Below are 16,426 nucleotides of genomic sequence, written 5' to 3'. Positions count from 1 at the left end.
TTTATCTTTAAAGTTTCCTGTCCATCACCAGTCCTGCTCTCCACTTTAAACACTTGCTGCTCCACCAGCCCTTCATCACAGTCCAGGCTTCTGGTAACCTCATCCTTCCCTGCCCTGAATCTCACGGGCAGGCCAACATCTTCCTTGAAACTTATCACCCAAATCCAGATGCAGCACTGCAGCCGATGCCTTATCATCAGATTATAAAGATCCACAGCCCCATTTATTCACCCTAATGTAACATTTGCCTTTTCCACAGCAACAGGGTATCACTGATGCATACCCAGCTTATGATTCACTACCCTGTCACCCAGGTCCTGCTGATACTCAGCTACTAACTCCCATTTTGCATTTAAACATAGAAACATAGAATGGTAGAGTTGGAAGGGACCTTTAGAGATCATCTGGTTCAACCTCCCTGCAGAAGCAGGTCCACCTAGATCAGGTTGCATAGGAACATGTCCACATTTCAGCATTCCTGCCTAAACTCTTCCTTTTTGCACTGGTCCACGATGAATCGCATTTTTCAAAATAAGAAGACAAACAACCATGTCCACCACACACCTAATCCCCATATACCACTTTGATTTCTAAGTTGTTTTCCAAATGTTTGCAGCTCCTTCAAGTTATATCACCTGAGAACTCAACAAGCTTCTATTTCAGCAACAATATCACTAGTGAAAATACTGAAATTCAAGACAGGACATCCCATTCAAGACAGTATTTTAGTCTGAAAACAAAGCACCGATGCTTACTGAACACTGTACAAGTTTTCCATCTGTCCTGCACTCAGATTTATAAGAGGTTTATATGGGTCATTTCTAATGCTGTCATCTGAAAAATATCTCACACAGCAGTGTCAAAAAACACCCTTACTGGAATGAAAACAGAGGATATCTGCTGCTTCTTTGCTACCCATGGTATTTGTTCCCTCGTGGCAATAAGAACATAACTAAATCAGAGATTGTTTTATTTTTGGTTCGTGTCACATCTTTGTTGGCTGATGTGCCATTTCGGTACCTTCCAGGTACTTTCACCAAGCCTGTTTTTTCTTCTGGAAATTATGGTCATAGGTTACAAGTTCTCAGCTTCTCCTCTGCGCTCTTAATACTAAGTCTTCTCTAGCCTTCCAGAATCTCATTTCTCTTTCAGCTTTTCCTTCTTAACACCTTTAACACACGTCCCCGCCTGCCTAGTCGTAAGGTAAATGTTCTCATCCATGCCAAGTCACTCTCAACAACTACAACCTACACTTTTCAACTTCAACTATGTCTGATTTGTTCCATCTAATAACCATCAAAATTCTTCTAGAAAGATAATTACTGCAGATGTTTTCTTTTGGTAGATGTTATAGAGAACAGGGAATCATCATTGCAACATAAGCAGCTCCTTTTGCAATATAAAATTTACTAGAGATTTGTTCTTTTCAAGTAAACATTCCCATGCATCTGTTAAACTGCCTCTGTTCAGACAAATATCTTTATTTCTCCAATTTGAACAATTTTCACTTGCACCTGCTTAAAATTTATCCAGCTGTGCCTACAGTTATCTCTCTTCTCTTGGGTTTTGAACTAATATTTGGGATCATATGGATCATCATCAACAGAGTAGTTCCAACTATGAGCAAAAAAAAAATATTTTAAGAAAACCCTGTTTTCCTGAATCTGAGGAGAGGAGTGGAATAGGAACAAACAAACCAGGAGGGATGGAGGTTCATAACTTCCAATGCCAACATCTACCGCTTCCCAGTATACCTCCTATCAGATACTCTCAGCTGCCTTCCTCCTGACTTGTTTTTGTCCCTCCTGTAAGGTTTCTGGGGCCTTTGCTGCAGAACAGGGTCTTCTCTTTCAATCACCTGGATAGCTCGAAATGCTGACCAGCTTTATGTGCAGATGTATTTTTGACAATTAATTCTTACTGCTTGATCTACCTAAAAAACCCTGATTCCTTTCTATACTTGCTCTGAGTAGTGGCTAATTACTGACCTAAATCAGCCTTCCTCTTCCCCACACTAACATAAAGACAGGTGTAGGTAACTAATCTGCAGCAAAACCTTTCCTGCATCAATGCTTCGCATCGTATCTCCACTCACTTTTCAGTGCATCTTATGCTTTGATAAGCAGCTCCTCAGAAAGACTGGTGTTTTGCTCCAGATACTCTCTGCTACTGTGGGGTACTAGCAGCTATCACAAAATAATTAAATCAGTATAAATATAAGATAACTTATTTGGTTTATATATCTGTGTATTTGCTTGAAGCAAGACTTAGCTTCCTACATTGCTCTTTCTCGTCAGAGATGGATGTCTCACAATTCCACTACTCAAGCTGAGCAAAGAGATCTGTATATAGGAATAACTGCAGTTTTACAGGTATTGTTATATATCAACAAAGATGTTTGTACGTTTGCTTGGCAAACTATAGTCTGAAGACTATCCATTGGTTAGTCATCTACAGATAACCAAGTCACTTGCCAATTCTCTCTCTTGATTTCTACATAAATAACTTAAAGTATTTTCTTAATGCTGCTTGTCTGTAGAAGAAACGGCTGCAGACATTATACAGTTAGAAAAGTTGGCTACTCATATCCTCAATTAGCATTTGAATATGGAACTTGTGAAGAAGTTTGAAAAGCCCTCTATTTCATCATGTATTTTTACTCTACTTTTTCATAAGAGGTATAAGTGGTAGAAACACAATATTTGCTCTCCAGATGGCTGCAACAGGCATCATTTCGGTGGATCATTGTCACAAGTTAATCATTACATCTTTAATTTTTTATATATGCAAATATTTACAAAGACACGAGTGGATGTGAGTGTGTTTTAAACAACTCATCCATCCAGACTATACTTTAAAAATTTTGTTTCATTCTTTTTCTGACAATGCTGTGAAAAACTGTGTTTAATTACATTAAAAAAATTGCTAAACAGTAAGAACTGAACTGATCTAAAGCCACAACCACTCTTAAGAGACAGTTGTGAAGGCATGTCCCCAGTAAGCACAGCTAAGGACTCTTGCATGATTCATATAAAAAGTGTATAACCACTTCTGTTTCCTAGAGAGAAAACAACTCATAGTCCTCTTCCAGGCCTAGCTGGAATGAAGTTATTGCACAAACTTGCAAGTATTTTAAGAAAATTCTGTTATCATTGGCTAACAAAACGCTGTGCCAATCTACTCATTTCATAAGCTATTTATCTTACATTAGAAAATATCATCAATGAAATAATGAGCAGCACTTTAATACTGAAGTGTGCTTTCATTTATACAAAGAATTAAACCATCTGTGCAATGACAAAGGAAACTATAAAAATTAAGATAATTAAATAAGTTAAAAATAATAAAGGACGAACACTACAGGAATCAGCAACAGTAGAATCGGTACACATTAATCTCCTGTTTAAAAAAAGTATGTAAAGTAACTGGCATAGCTTTTTGGAACTCTGTAATACTGTTATGCTCCAAAGGAAGTATTTGCACAAGATTAGTGTTGCAATGAAGCTACACAATTTTACCCTGAAACCTGCAGCTTTAGAGTAGGCCCCAGAGCTTTTAAAGTTATTTTTCCTTCCTTAAAATACCAGCTCAGTAATTTCAGTAGCTTCTGTCTCCTCACTATTCAAATCATGAGAATGAAATACAACTCTTGCAGAAGAACTTTTTTTTCCTTAGGAAGAGGCTTTTAAAATTAGCAACACCCAAGAATTTTAAATAAAGCTTCTTTTTTTTTTTTTCATGTCAATCCTGATTGGTTTTTTGTTATTTGTCACAGTTCCTCTGTTTATGCAAGGCAGTTTTCACACAAGTCTGATCCTGATAGCAAATACCACAACTGTCAGTGCAGATAGGAGTCCTCTGCATCTCCCAAATCAGCTCATCAGAAAGCTGCCTTCTACTTGACTCCACAGAACCACCCTCCTATAAAAGACTCTTAAATATTTTCCCTCTAGGGCTATTATTTGCCTTCTCCATGGAAGCTTATAGCTTCTGCCTACTCATAAATAGCTAAGTGCTGTGCCAACCCCAATATTCTCAGTGCATCCCCTCAAGAGCTAACAGTGTATTGCAGCATGTACTCTGCCCCATTTCGTCCTTCCTTTAAAGGCCAAAGACCCCCATTCATTCAAACACTCGCGGGACAACCGCGGGAACCAGGCTTTGAAAACACAAAGTCTAACATAAATCTTTCATTGCCATAAACTACAATCCATGTAGCAGACATGAGCAAACAATAAGGATGCTAAAGCATAAAGGAATTTCACATTCATGAGCTCATATTCATCAGCTTCATACTCAAGGTCAGTTCAAGTTGCTGTGGGCTGGAAAGGTTAAGGCAAGCATGTTGTGCTGTGCGTGGGAGGACAGTAACCAAACCACACACAGCAGCACACTTTCAAGCTAAAGACAGTCACTTCTAAGCAAGGTGAGAGAGAGAAAAATACCATGGTGAAAGGGAAAGCTTCACAGATCCAACAGATAGGAGGCTACTAACAGTCCACACTGATAACAATTTATAAACGAATGACTGGGTCTCTGTCAGCTATATGGAAGCACTGCTCTCATAAGGAAACATCAATGTGAAATTTTTCAAACCAATAAATTAGCAGGACATCTCACTTACGCAACCAGCTCCTTTCAACTACTCCAGTGACGACAAGTACTTTAACACCTACATTTATTATCTTGCCTTCATCTCAAAGAATTTCCCTTACCTAAAATGCCATCTAGATCAAAATCTTCTAGTCTGGTGGCACTTTTATTTCAAGCAAGTTGCTCTTGTCAGCATGAGCTAAATAAAACTTGTGTTAACTACATGTTAACTGCTCTCATGTCATGCTAACTCTGTCATGCAGCAGTAAGGCTGCTTCAGTCAGGGCCATCAAGACTGCCCTAACATCTTCTCACAGTTCAGAGATCATTTGTTGATAAAGATTTCACAACAGTAAAACTTGTCACACAAGGGGAAAGAGGGTAAACCAAGAGTACTACTTGGTGGACCAACTGTAGTGGGCGCAGTATCCTGAATGCTATTTCTATGTGGTTTGTCCTCTTGGCTAACTCAAGAGGAATAAAAGATGCTGTTCTTTGCAGCAGCTAATCCACCCAGCAAAGGAGTGTGCAGGGCCCTTGCACTGTGGGACATCAGGCATCCTGGTAGAGCTGAAAAGCAAGTATTCCTTTCTGTTCTGTTTGGCTGATATTTACTGAAATATTTCCAATTTCAGTGATAAGGTAGACTCCTAGATTAAACACTAAGGTTAATTTTTTCCAAGCAGAGTCAGCTGGAAGTGTGAAAAACCCCAGAGAATAAACTCCAGAGCATGTTAAGTTGAAATGCAAGATATGATGCCACTTTTTACAAATATCGCCAAACATACCTAAAGCCATACATTTGTGAAGTTACTTCCACAAATGTCTCCTTGGATTTCAACATGCAGTACCTTCAAGATGAAATCAGCAATTGGGAAAAAGTTACTCTAAAACTTCATACTATTTTTTTCTAGTAAAAAATACAAAAATAACCAATAACATTTTAAGTGAGTTTGTTGGGTGTTTTTTATTACTGCACGAAATGTTTGGCTTTCAGACAAGCAGGTTTATCCCAAAATTGTTTCACTTTGCTAGGGGCAAAAATAGTTCAGAAAAATCAGCAGAAGCAATACCTGGAGTAGTATGCTGAGTTTTCAAACCACACAGAACTGGAAAGAGATTTCCTAATGAAATATTTCTTGCTAGTCTTTCCTCCTTAGAACACTACATGCCTTTGCTATACAACCAAATGAACTGGAAGTTACACTGCAATTCCAGCTGACACCAGTAAGCACACTGCAGGAGTCCTCCAGAGCAAGGGCCAGTTTGTGCAAAAATGCCTACTGTTTCCCACTTCCACACTGTCTATTTACACAGACACTTACTACTGTCTACGTAAATCTGCTTAAAATTGTCTTGGTAAGTCTACAATGTGTATTTGAGAACTTTGTACAAATCTTGAGTCTTTCTGACCATAGCATATGCAGTTTTACAGTACATCTCCACACCCAGAATAGGAAGAAATTCTACTCCTTCCCTATGCTTATACTTTATGAATCAGTACTCTGTGCTTGTAGTCTGATTCAGTTATTTCTTACTACGATGAATTTTTGCCTTCATTACAAATGGAATCCACCACATTCACTTCTCATTAGTCATTTTTGCAAGAGAAAAAAGACAGAAACAATTACAGTTGATAAACCTTTAAAGGTTTCATGAAACATATAACATTAACTCAGCTTTTCATATGTTTGTAATTATTCTAAGTCCAATTGCACAATCTGCAATAGTGGCATTTTCCAGTATTTATTATAATCCACAGAATTTATGTGAAAGAAAGACAGAACAAGAATTCATTTCCAGCTTAAACAGCATATAGCTCTTTTCTGACAATAAAAAAAATCATCCCTGTGATACTTAAGGCCAGTCAGTTCTTGGGGTATCTTTACATTCAAGCTTTTTATGTCCATCTTTTTAACCAACCTTAAGGCGATACATCACCCATTTTTTTTACCAAACAGCATAATGCCCTGAAGTTAAGCCATAAAAGCCAAGGTCCTATTGGCTGCCTACACAAAATAACATTATTCATAATTATAGAGCTTTGCACAGGTGACCTAAACCATGACTCTCCTTCCTCGGGTTTCTGTGCTTTGAATCCAGTCTTGAAATTCGGCCTTGTTACCGATTCTGTACTTATGCTTCATCAGTAGTTTATGCAGCTCCTCCATGATCTACAGTCCAGCAATGTTTCTAAGTGCAGAAGCTACATTTCTCCTTCTCATGGTAGCAGCGCAGCTTTAGCTTCACTGAAGGCACTTTGTCAGTGACAGGGTGCCTAAGCTGCTTGAAAGCACATATTAAAAAAATTTAAATAGGTTATGAGCAAGTTTAAACAAGATTTTGGCCTGTTGCTTGTAGCCATGCTTATGAGATAATTGTTTATTGCTCTAAGTAGGTATATGGCACTTTGTCAAGACATAGGACAGAAAAAATAGAGAAGAGCGCTTCCATAACATATAGTTTCTAGTCAAAGAGCAAGTGATGTCCCACCTCTGGCTGCACAGAACAGGGTCAACTAAATCTCTCAGTAGTATTCACAAGAATGACACTTGCTGTGGTTGACTGCTTTCTGTTGTCATAAACGTTCCACTTCTGTCAGCGGACATACCGAGTATCTAATTCTGTTGCCTTATTTACGATCCTGACTCGCCCACGCTTAGAGTATTGACTAATCTGGTTAACGAGATTTAATTTAATCTTGTTTTTAAAAGGAAGTGGTATGATTATTCACGTGACCACAAACCCTAGCTTCTTGAATTTTCTCTATTGAATTCCCATAGAAGTTAAAATGAAAAAAATCAAGAAAAGACTTCAGTTTGGCTAACGACCACACTAAGAATCATATACTTGCCTAGAGGAGCAGAACTCAGCCATCCTTGGTGGACTGCTACCACTGTAGTTATGTGATTAAAATGAGGGTGTGGGATCCTCTTGGCATGGGATTTCTATTCTTATTTTAGCAGTCTGGATTTCAAATATTGCTATGACTGAAATGAAATCAGTCCATACCTATCTTCTCATATCCCGTATCTTTAAGTTCAATCAGCATACACAGCAGTCACATTTACTTCAGCCATAAACCTCCAAGTATTCAGAATGGTCAAACTGGTTTAATCTCTAATTTTTTTTTTTCATTTTATATAAATTAATTCAAAATTAATTAACATACACCTGTCTTACTGCAAATGAAAATTTACAGCCACCACCACTGGCTTAAGAAAACCTAAACAAAATACAAATAACTGATAAAATCCCCAAACTTTTTCCATTTCAGGTGCTCAGTGACACAAAGGCGTAACTACCACTGTGTCACGGAGATCGCAGTCATGTAGCCATTTTTTTTCTTTTCTTTTTCAAACAGAGACCAAGTATTGCTGACAAAAATATTCAGTGTGTCCTCTAAAATCAGAGCTTATTATTTTCATATATTAATGTTAATAAAATAAAATGCTGAGTGATGTTTAAAATAATCTAAAGTGGGAAGAACAGTGAAAATGAAAATAGTTTGAGGTTGGAAAGCTATGTGATACAGCTGAGCCAGTCTAACAACCTGCTGATGTCAACAGTCAGAGCATCCTATCCTCCTCCACCATCTGGCTCTGGCACTGGCTCTGGCACTTGTCAGATCCTGCTCCGAGCTAACACAGCTTGCTAACCCAGCAGAACTCTAATCCAGCAAAAATAAAACTAGATCAAACATCTTTCTGCTGTTTAGCATTTTTTTCAGAGCAGCATGGATTCCAAGAAGTGTCAGGACTAATTTAAGTGGATGAACAGGGCCTGCAAGACTAGGACAGGGACAAGATGAATCTGGCTGTTTCAATAGCAAACTGTTAACATAGGTGTAATGTCTATTTTTACCCCAACTGTCCCTATCTTAGGTTGGAATGCTTTAAGACATCCCTTCCTGCACAATCGAGGGCACTATTGGCAGCTCTTCTCCATCTCACTGCAAAAAAAAAATGCCAGTTTAAACCATCTCTCAGACAGATCCACCAGTCAGCCTCCCAGAAAGGTATTTTAGCTGAAGGACATCAGCCTGCAGGGGAAAGGTAAAATGGGAAAGGGAAACTTCTTAAATGGTGACAATGAAACCTGCAAAACCTGTTAGTTAAATTTCTATTTTACCTGAATGTAAGCTGATACAGAATAAACATGCAAGACATATTTCAGAGGGCTTCTTAGTCCCAACCTGTTTGTTCTCTATGGGGAAGAAAAGAATTTTTAAAAAAAGGCATTCCAAAATAGGTAAATGTTTTAACTTCTCAATCAGTAAAAATACACAAACCCATATTCCGAGGTAGACTGAAATATGATTGAACAGCCAGACACAGAGGGTGGTGGCACAAAGTCTGGCTGGAGGCCACTAACTAGTGCTGTACCCCAGGGGTCAGTGCTGGATCCAGTCCTGTCCAACATCTTCACTAATGACCTGGAGGATGGCACAGAGCATATCCTCAGAGAGTTTGTTGATGACACCAAACTGGGACTGGCTGATACACTAGAGAGTCCTGCTGCCATCCAGAGTGACCTCAACAGGCTGGAGAAATGGGCTCACAAGAACCTCATGCAAAGCCCTGCACCTGGGAGGAACAACCCTATGCACCAATATGTGCTGGGAGCCACCCAGCTGGGAAGCAGCTTGGCAGAAAAGGACCTGGAGGTCCTGGTGACACCAAGGACAACATGAGCCAGCAACGTGCCTTTGCCACAAAGAAGGCAAATGATGTCCTGGACTGCATTAGATTAAGTATTGCCAGCAGGCTGAGAGTAGGAATCCTTCCCCTCAGTGTGTGGCTCAGCACTGTCACAGGGTGCCCAGCAAGGTTGTGGAATCTCCACTCACAGAGATGCTCAAAAGCTGTCTGGATATGGTCCTGGTCAACCAGGTCTAGGTGTCACTGCTTGAGTAGAAGGCTTGGACCAGATGACCTCCAGTGGTCCCTTCCAACTTTAGCCAGTCTGCCATCTTGTTCTTAATCCTTGACTATGTCCAAGCGGTATTCAGAGAATGGAAGCTACAGTAGACTGCTGTGGTCTTGGAGCATGGTAAGGGAGCTTAACTCTACTGCAAGTGCAAGCTCCAGCAGAGAAACCTGCTTAGCAAGCCTTAGCTCTCCTGTACCCCCTTCTTTCATCAGAGGCGAGGCAGCCAACACAGAAAGTCGCAGAGTTGTCTGCACTAAGTTTTGTTTGTTGAAAGGCTTCACAGGGTGTAGAGCATGCTTCATGAGCTACTGCAGCCATTTTAATCCCCTTCAGCATCGTGACAAATACGGGAAGTAGTCTTGGTTAAGAGGAAAATCTCACCTCCAGCACTAAAGATTTGACAAGGCACTCTGGGGGCAGGTGATTTTGATGAAACTGAGTCTGGAGCTCATTTGAAAAAACGGTGATCTGAGGATTTGCCTAGTTTACACTGTTGACTTCTGATGTAACCGAATTTACACAGAAAGTGCACAGAATGAGCTGCTTCCGCTTCCAGCTTCATTTAAATCACACGGTTATATGATCCATCTCTAGTGAACTTAGTCTGCAATGAAGTACTCCTATCAAATGCTCCTTCTCTTTGAATTCACTTAATTCCTAGATGTGAAAGTAATGTCCTTCACAGTAAACATGGCCACAAGCAACTACGAATGTAACTTCTGTTTCCTTTGCTCCACTTTGTGATTGTGGCAGTCTTTCATCTCTGGAGACAGAACGCATCAGCTCTGATGACCATCTATAAAAGCTGTTTTATCTTATTTCTGGCCATATACTGCTGCTCTGATTAGAACCAGTTCACACTGACCACCTGATAAGTTATCTACACGTCACGTTCATTGCCACCCACGGCCATTACCTCTTGACAGTATGATATAAGGTAGGGAAAAAAGCCAACAGTATACAAAAGCAAAATAGGAAGAAAAGCACTTTGTAGTATAAATCTGTGCCTCCTACCTCTGCTCGACCTTCATAATATGTTAGCATAGACTTTGTAAGTACAAAAAGCCTCTCTTTGTAGTTTAAGGGAGAAGTCCTCTTCTTCTGCTGTGATCTTTTAATCAAAATCTCTTGTAGGATAGTAGTATTCATTTCAGCCACTTGTCAGCTCTGTTTCTAGCCATTGAATATCAGTTCCTGTGAAGACGAGAAGAATTCATCGTTAATGATATCTTTGGAGGATCACAGAGCTGGAGGTTTCTGTGGCAAAAATAACTTATAACTGAAACTACTTGAATATACAGAAAGCTGGAGCTCACAGTAAGCATCTAGAAGTTTAAAAAGGTTAATTATTAGACAAGAAAGTTCAGGCTTTGCTCAGCTGAGGGCTTCACTGGCACATTCCCAGGAAGCCAAAGCTGTACCTGACTGAGATGAAATTACACTTTAGCCTACATCACAGAAAATATGAGTGAGAAGGCCAAAATATGCTCCAGGCAAACAGCAGCGTAAAACTGCTCTTCACCACAAGTTTGAACATATATCAAAGTTTAAATGCTAAAGTCTATGTATATAAAAATGCCATTTGCAAAAAAATTGGTATATGAAATTGGACATGGAACAGTAAAAACAATTTTGAAAATTCAGCCCAGTTATAACTAATGAAAATTTGAAGACAGAAATGAAATGGTTGTTTAGAAGACGTCAATTTGAGAAGAATGAACTAAACCTTATTTTTCAGAAAGTGCTACGTATATGCCCTCCATCTTCTATATAGAAAGACTTCATGCTGACCATCAACAATCTAAGTCATTTACTTTTGACAGTTCTGGTCCTCAGTCAGGCCAAGCTGCTTTACAATCTTACACCACGATTGGTACCTGTAGGACACTTAGGAGTATATAAGAAGGAATGTACCCACGGCTGCTTTGTTTGCAAATCTATCTTCAGTGTCCTGCCACAGACATTGTCAGGCAATCTCTCTGTCCTGAATGCTGTCGGCTCAAACACAGCTGACCTCCTCCCTCATCTGCTCGCTGCCACCCTGACGTGCCACTGCCTTGTGTGGGTGCAAGGTTCCTCCCTCCCACTGGGCTGGGGAGCTGGCTCGGGAGAGGATCCACCCAGACATTTCATCACGCAGCACAGACCTCTGCCTGCACAGGCTTAACGTGTGAGGTGGCACGAAGGCAAGAACGAAAGGTGTGGGAAAGGTGGTGGAGAAGCTGTTCCAGAAACCTTTTTCCCCCCCGTCTCCTTTCCCTTTACTGGCTGTTCTGCCAGACCTGCCAGCTGCACTGCCCAACTCCTGCCTTGAGCCCTCTCAGAAACCAGGGCTTTCTGCAGGCACTGACCTTGACCACAGCTCAGGCTGGAGCAGCTTGGCTGTAGGCTGAAGCCATGGCTTGAAGAAAGAACAACAGTATCTGCTGAAATGCCAGTGACCACAAATATCTTCTCAAATGTGTGTATGAGTGGAAGGGGTGGGGGGATAATCAAGCTGAAGCCCAGCAGATGTTGGTACTGGTACGGAATATCCCTTCAACCTACTAAAAAAACCCCAAACCAATAACCTTTTTTGCTTTCTCACAAGGCTTAATTTATGCACCTATTTACTACTGGGGAAATGTATGTACATTTTTTTCTCTGCGGGCAAAATAACCAGTATGGACAAATTAGTGTGTTTCACAGCATTGTGCAGAGAAGCTTAAAAAGCCACAGGTGTCTTCACAATAGTACCTTACAAAAATAAAGTTTAAATAAAATTAAATGTTAATAGGTTCACTTCAGTGCCTCTCCTTTTGCTTTGTTCCCAAACACGTCATTACTTGTTGTGACAGTAAATGAAATTACACACTTTGCCTTCAGTCTAGTCCGAACACTGCATTTCACTCCCTGGTTTGGCCAACTAAGCTCTCATATTCCACACTCCTGCCATTTTACACAATTGGATGTAGTTGTTTACTGCTTTAAAACATTCTTTTCTTTTCAAGGTATACCTCTGCATATGCTAAAAAATTAGTCTGTAGTTTACATGAAACTACAAAATAAGACCAGGTTAGGAGCATAAGAGTATAATAGGGTTGGAAATGGTGATTATTATGATTAATGATTAATCTCTTTTTTCTTTTCCTCTTCTTCCAATATACCAAACAAGCATACATTTTGTTGGTTATCTGTCACGTTGCATTCCTGGGAAGAAGACCGATCTTTTTAAATTACTGATTGCCATGAGAGCATTCTTTAGTTACTAAAGCTGTCCAATTCTATTTTGTTGCCCTTCTATAAATAAATTAGTCAACTTAAAGGTAATGGCAAAGTGAAGGATACTACCATGAACTGAAACTACAAGCATAGTTCAAAGAATTGTAAGTCAGCATTAACTTTCAGATCAGCTTAACGCACTCAACATTACAAAGGGTTCTCATCACAGGCTCTTCCCAGCTCTGTTCTCTATGGTAGAGATTCTCTGTTGGCACTTAAGTATAACATAATTATTATCCATCTTAGAAATCGTGATCTTGGAGATCGCAAGTGCCATACTAGAGAACAGACGAAGAATTCAAAGCTAACTACAAGTTCAAATCTCAATCCTGATGATGCCAAAATACGTCATTTCTCTACGAGCCCTCTTTAGTCACATTAACATTATAGAAGAAATAAAACAGAAATAGTTTTGATAAAATCAGCATTAAAAACTAAAAACGTCAATAACATAATTGGTCAATATCTGTACTTTGTTGATACACTGATTTATCTCTGCAGATTAGAACCAGTTTCCCAAGTCAGAAGATCAGCCTTTGAAGCGCCATTCAGTCACAGAAAACTGTTTGGTTTGTTTTTTTCTCTAAGCCAACAGCTCTAGCCACATTTCTGTTTTCATAAATCAGGTTCAGGACAACTGAACTCTCGCCTATTATTCTTAAAGTTCCTTTCTAAAACTGCGAGAACTCATTGAGAAGCACCTGTAACAGCCAGCTTTATGCACTTCCACCCCAAATATTCCATTGCTTCCATATCATTTTTCAGGACATGAAGCTGTTTGCATGACACATTGTTCTCTTGTTTTATGCTGCCGCCCATCAAAACTTTTCACAGTATCACTCCTGCCAAGGACTTGCCCTGTTCCCTGCCAACCTTGGTTACGTGACAACAAATATGATCTAGTTTGCAAAGATGCTGAGTACTCAGAATTATGACCAAAATCAGAAAGAGTTACAGATTCTCAGCTTTTATTAGGCTGGGAAAACATTATTAAGTATCGAAAAGTACTTGTACTGCCCACCTTCACATTATACAAACATTAGCCCTGTATGGCCGAAAAGTCACCCCACACCTTTCCCAAAATAAATGAGAACAACTGTTACAATAAATCTATCAATTCAATATTGGTCAAGATGTACAAAGTAAGTTTCTACTTGTAGACAGACTTTCTTATGCATGCCAACTTCCCGTGTTTTCACGGGGGAAACTGAGGCACTAAGTGATAAGGTAGCTCTAGCAGTTGCAACGCTGCCTGTATGTCTCCTGATTCTCATTACCAGCTCCTGGGTTGCGTTTGTTTATTGAAACAATTAGTCACCATAAGCCAGTCGGTAAGCACAGGTAACATTCAAACATTTGAATAAATATACGAAAGTCCCAGTGGAAGTTCTAGTGAGTAAAAAAGAGAATGTGCATCCCAGCCTGACCAGGGCTTCCCTGATCCAAACGCATTAAGTAAGTGGCACTTTTTATGGTACGGAGCTTTGTATAACACATAGTCATCAAGTGGTGAAGATGAAAAGAAAGGCATTCTGAAAAACACACTTATTACAACAGTCATAAGCTAAACATAATTAGAAAACATTGATCTGTGGCTGAAAACAAAAATAAAAATCAAACTAGAACTCTGTTGTCTGAGTTTCAACTCCTCCTTAGTGATGGCAATATTTACCAAGGAATTTGGGTTCGTCAGTGCAAAGCCGTAATGCCAAGGTGATAGACTGTCATTCAACAGAGACAATCCCTCCACGAAATCGATATCCTCAGCTTTCTGACTTGGGTCTTATGCATCCTGCACAACTGCTCTTTGTCAGATTATGGATCTATCAATTCAAACTGGTAACAGTTCCAGGTCTGCATATTTAACATTGAACATATCGCCTTGTACAGTATATTAATTAAAATGATGTAATGTTCACTATTTTTTTAATCAAAATGTCAAATTTAAGTACACAGGCGGTATCTTGTAATTCTGACTCAAACCTGTAACTCTTCCAGAATTATTTAAACACTTTTTTAATTAATTCAGATCAATTACCTGATGAAGTTCACAACGTGTCCCTGCAAATGGCTGCCATGGGCTAAGTGAATGTGCAGCATGCTGCAGCTCTGGGTAGAGAGAAGAAACAGTGCAGAAGGAAGAAGAAAAGGAGAACTCCTTATCCTTGTTTTTCTGCTGAAGCTGCTGTTGCTCTATCATGAGACTACAAACCGAGCTAAATGTGAATAGTTACACGCATGAATACCAAGCATGGGCTTATTTGAATAATTACTACTCAGTGTAAGCAAGGATTGCAGCATCTGCTCTTGTGCTTCATACCATAGAAAAGCCTTTTTGCTTCACATCTAATGTTGCAGACTCAAACTCAAAGGCAACCGAATAAAAGACAATTGTTATTAATCCCTGTTCAAAAGATAAATTTCACAGAAACACAAATACAGAAAAATATTCCTTAGCATAATCTATTGTAACTTTTAAATTGCAATTGAGGGGACAAATACTCTAATGATATTCCAAATGTATCATATGCCAGAAAAAGAAAAAATACTTGGATTTGGGTTTTTTCCTTCTTTTTTTTTAACAGCAGACTCTCAGACACAACTTCTATCACATGCAAGCCTTTCTTTTTTTTGAGAGAATTGCAATTTGAAGGGGCTACCTTTAGATAGATTACAAAATTATACCCAAAGGTTTGCAAAACCAAAGTTTCTGTTTGAAAGCCAGAGAAAGACGAACTGGCTAATTTTACATATAATCAGACCCCATGAAAATAAAATTCATATTTGCCTGCACTAAATTCAGGTTAAAAAGTAAACAGGCTAAAGGGCAACTCAGTGACAACTCCTGGACTGGAGATTCTGAGATAACCATGTGATGTTGCAAAATACCCTTTGTTCAACTGAAAGCCACTCAAGTATACACACAGGATAATTGCATTGCAACTAGCCCAGGTTTTCCAAAATTCCTTAGAAACAGACTCACTATATTTTACAAAACACAGCATTTGTTTCCTTTTAGCATCACAACTTTAGTAGCCAGACTAAATAAAGGAAACAATGCTGAAAAAGTGATAGTCAGCTAGCATAGAGGTGACTCATCACACCAAACTGGACCATCAACTCATCAACCATGACAAATGCAGAGGCAAAGCGCAAAGAACAGCCCAGGAAAAAAAAAAAACGTTAAGAGCATCAAGAAGATCTCTTTCCCCTTACAATGATGAATTCTGATTTAGGAGAATGACACGTACGAGTCTCTGAATTATTTGTAAACTCAGCTACTGTTCTTTATTGTGACCTCCTGTAAGCCGTACAATGCAAAGTTATCCTTTCAGAGCTTTATAGTGCACCATTCCAACTCCCTCGTGAATAAATTATTTAGGAAAGGAATCTTTGCTTTATGAAACTAAAATGACACTGTTACTATCTATGATGTAGATAATATGTTGACATGGGTATTTTTTAAATTTCAATTATTTACTGCTAACTCTGAGTTGGCAGCACTATGGGATACTATAGAAAGGATGGACTGATCAATTTTCACTATTGTCAGCAATTTCTTGCATTTTTATTCATTCCTCTAGAGTTGAATATTTGTAGCTTTTCTTACTTCTTTCACATAAAACTTCTGCAATACCTA

General features: G+C 39.2%; 1 protein-coding gene across 2 annotated transcripts in view; it reads right to left on the bottom strand.

Moving 5' to 3' along the window:
• Window positions 1-16,426, bottom strand: part of TEC (tec protein tyrosine kinase) — a 63,587-nt gene that overhangs the window by 21,409 nt on the left and 25,752 nt on the right. For both annotated transcript variants that reach the window (XM_061991722.1, XM_061991721.1), the window contains exon 2: window positions 10,540-10,719. In XM_061991722.1, the coding sequence (XP_061847706.1) occupies window positions 10,540-10,674 (135 nt within the window). In that variant the 5' untranslated portion in view covers window positions 10,675-10,719. The remainder of the gene's footprint in view (window positions 1-10,539; window positions 10,720-16,426) is intronic.

Source organism: Colius striatus, chromosome 3 (genome assembly GCF_028858725.1).
Source record: "Colius striatus isolate bColStr4 chromosome 3, bColStr4.1.hap1, whole genome shotgun sequence".
Classification (NCBI taxonomy): domain Eukaryota; kingdom Metazoa; phylum Chordata; class Aves; order Coliiformes; family Coliidae; genus Colius; species Colius striatus.
Note: the sequence above shows the minus strand (reverse complement) of the source record. Positions and strands in the feature narration are given on the sequence as shown.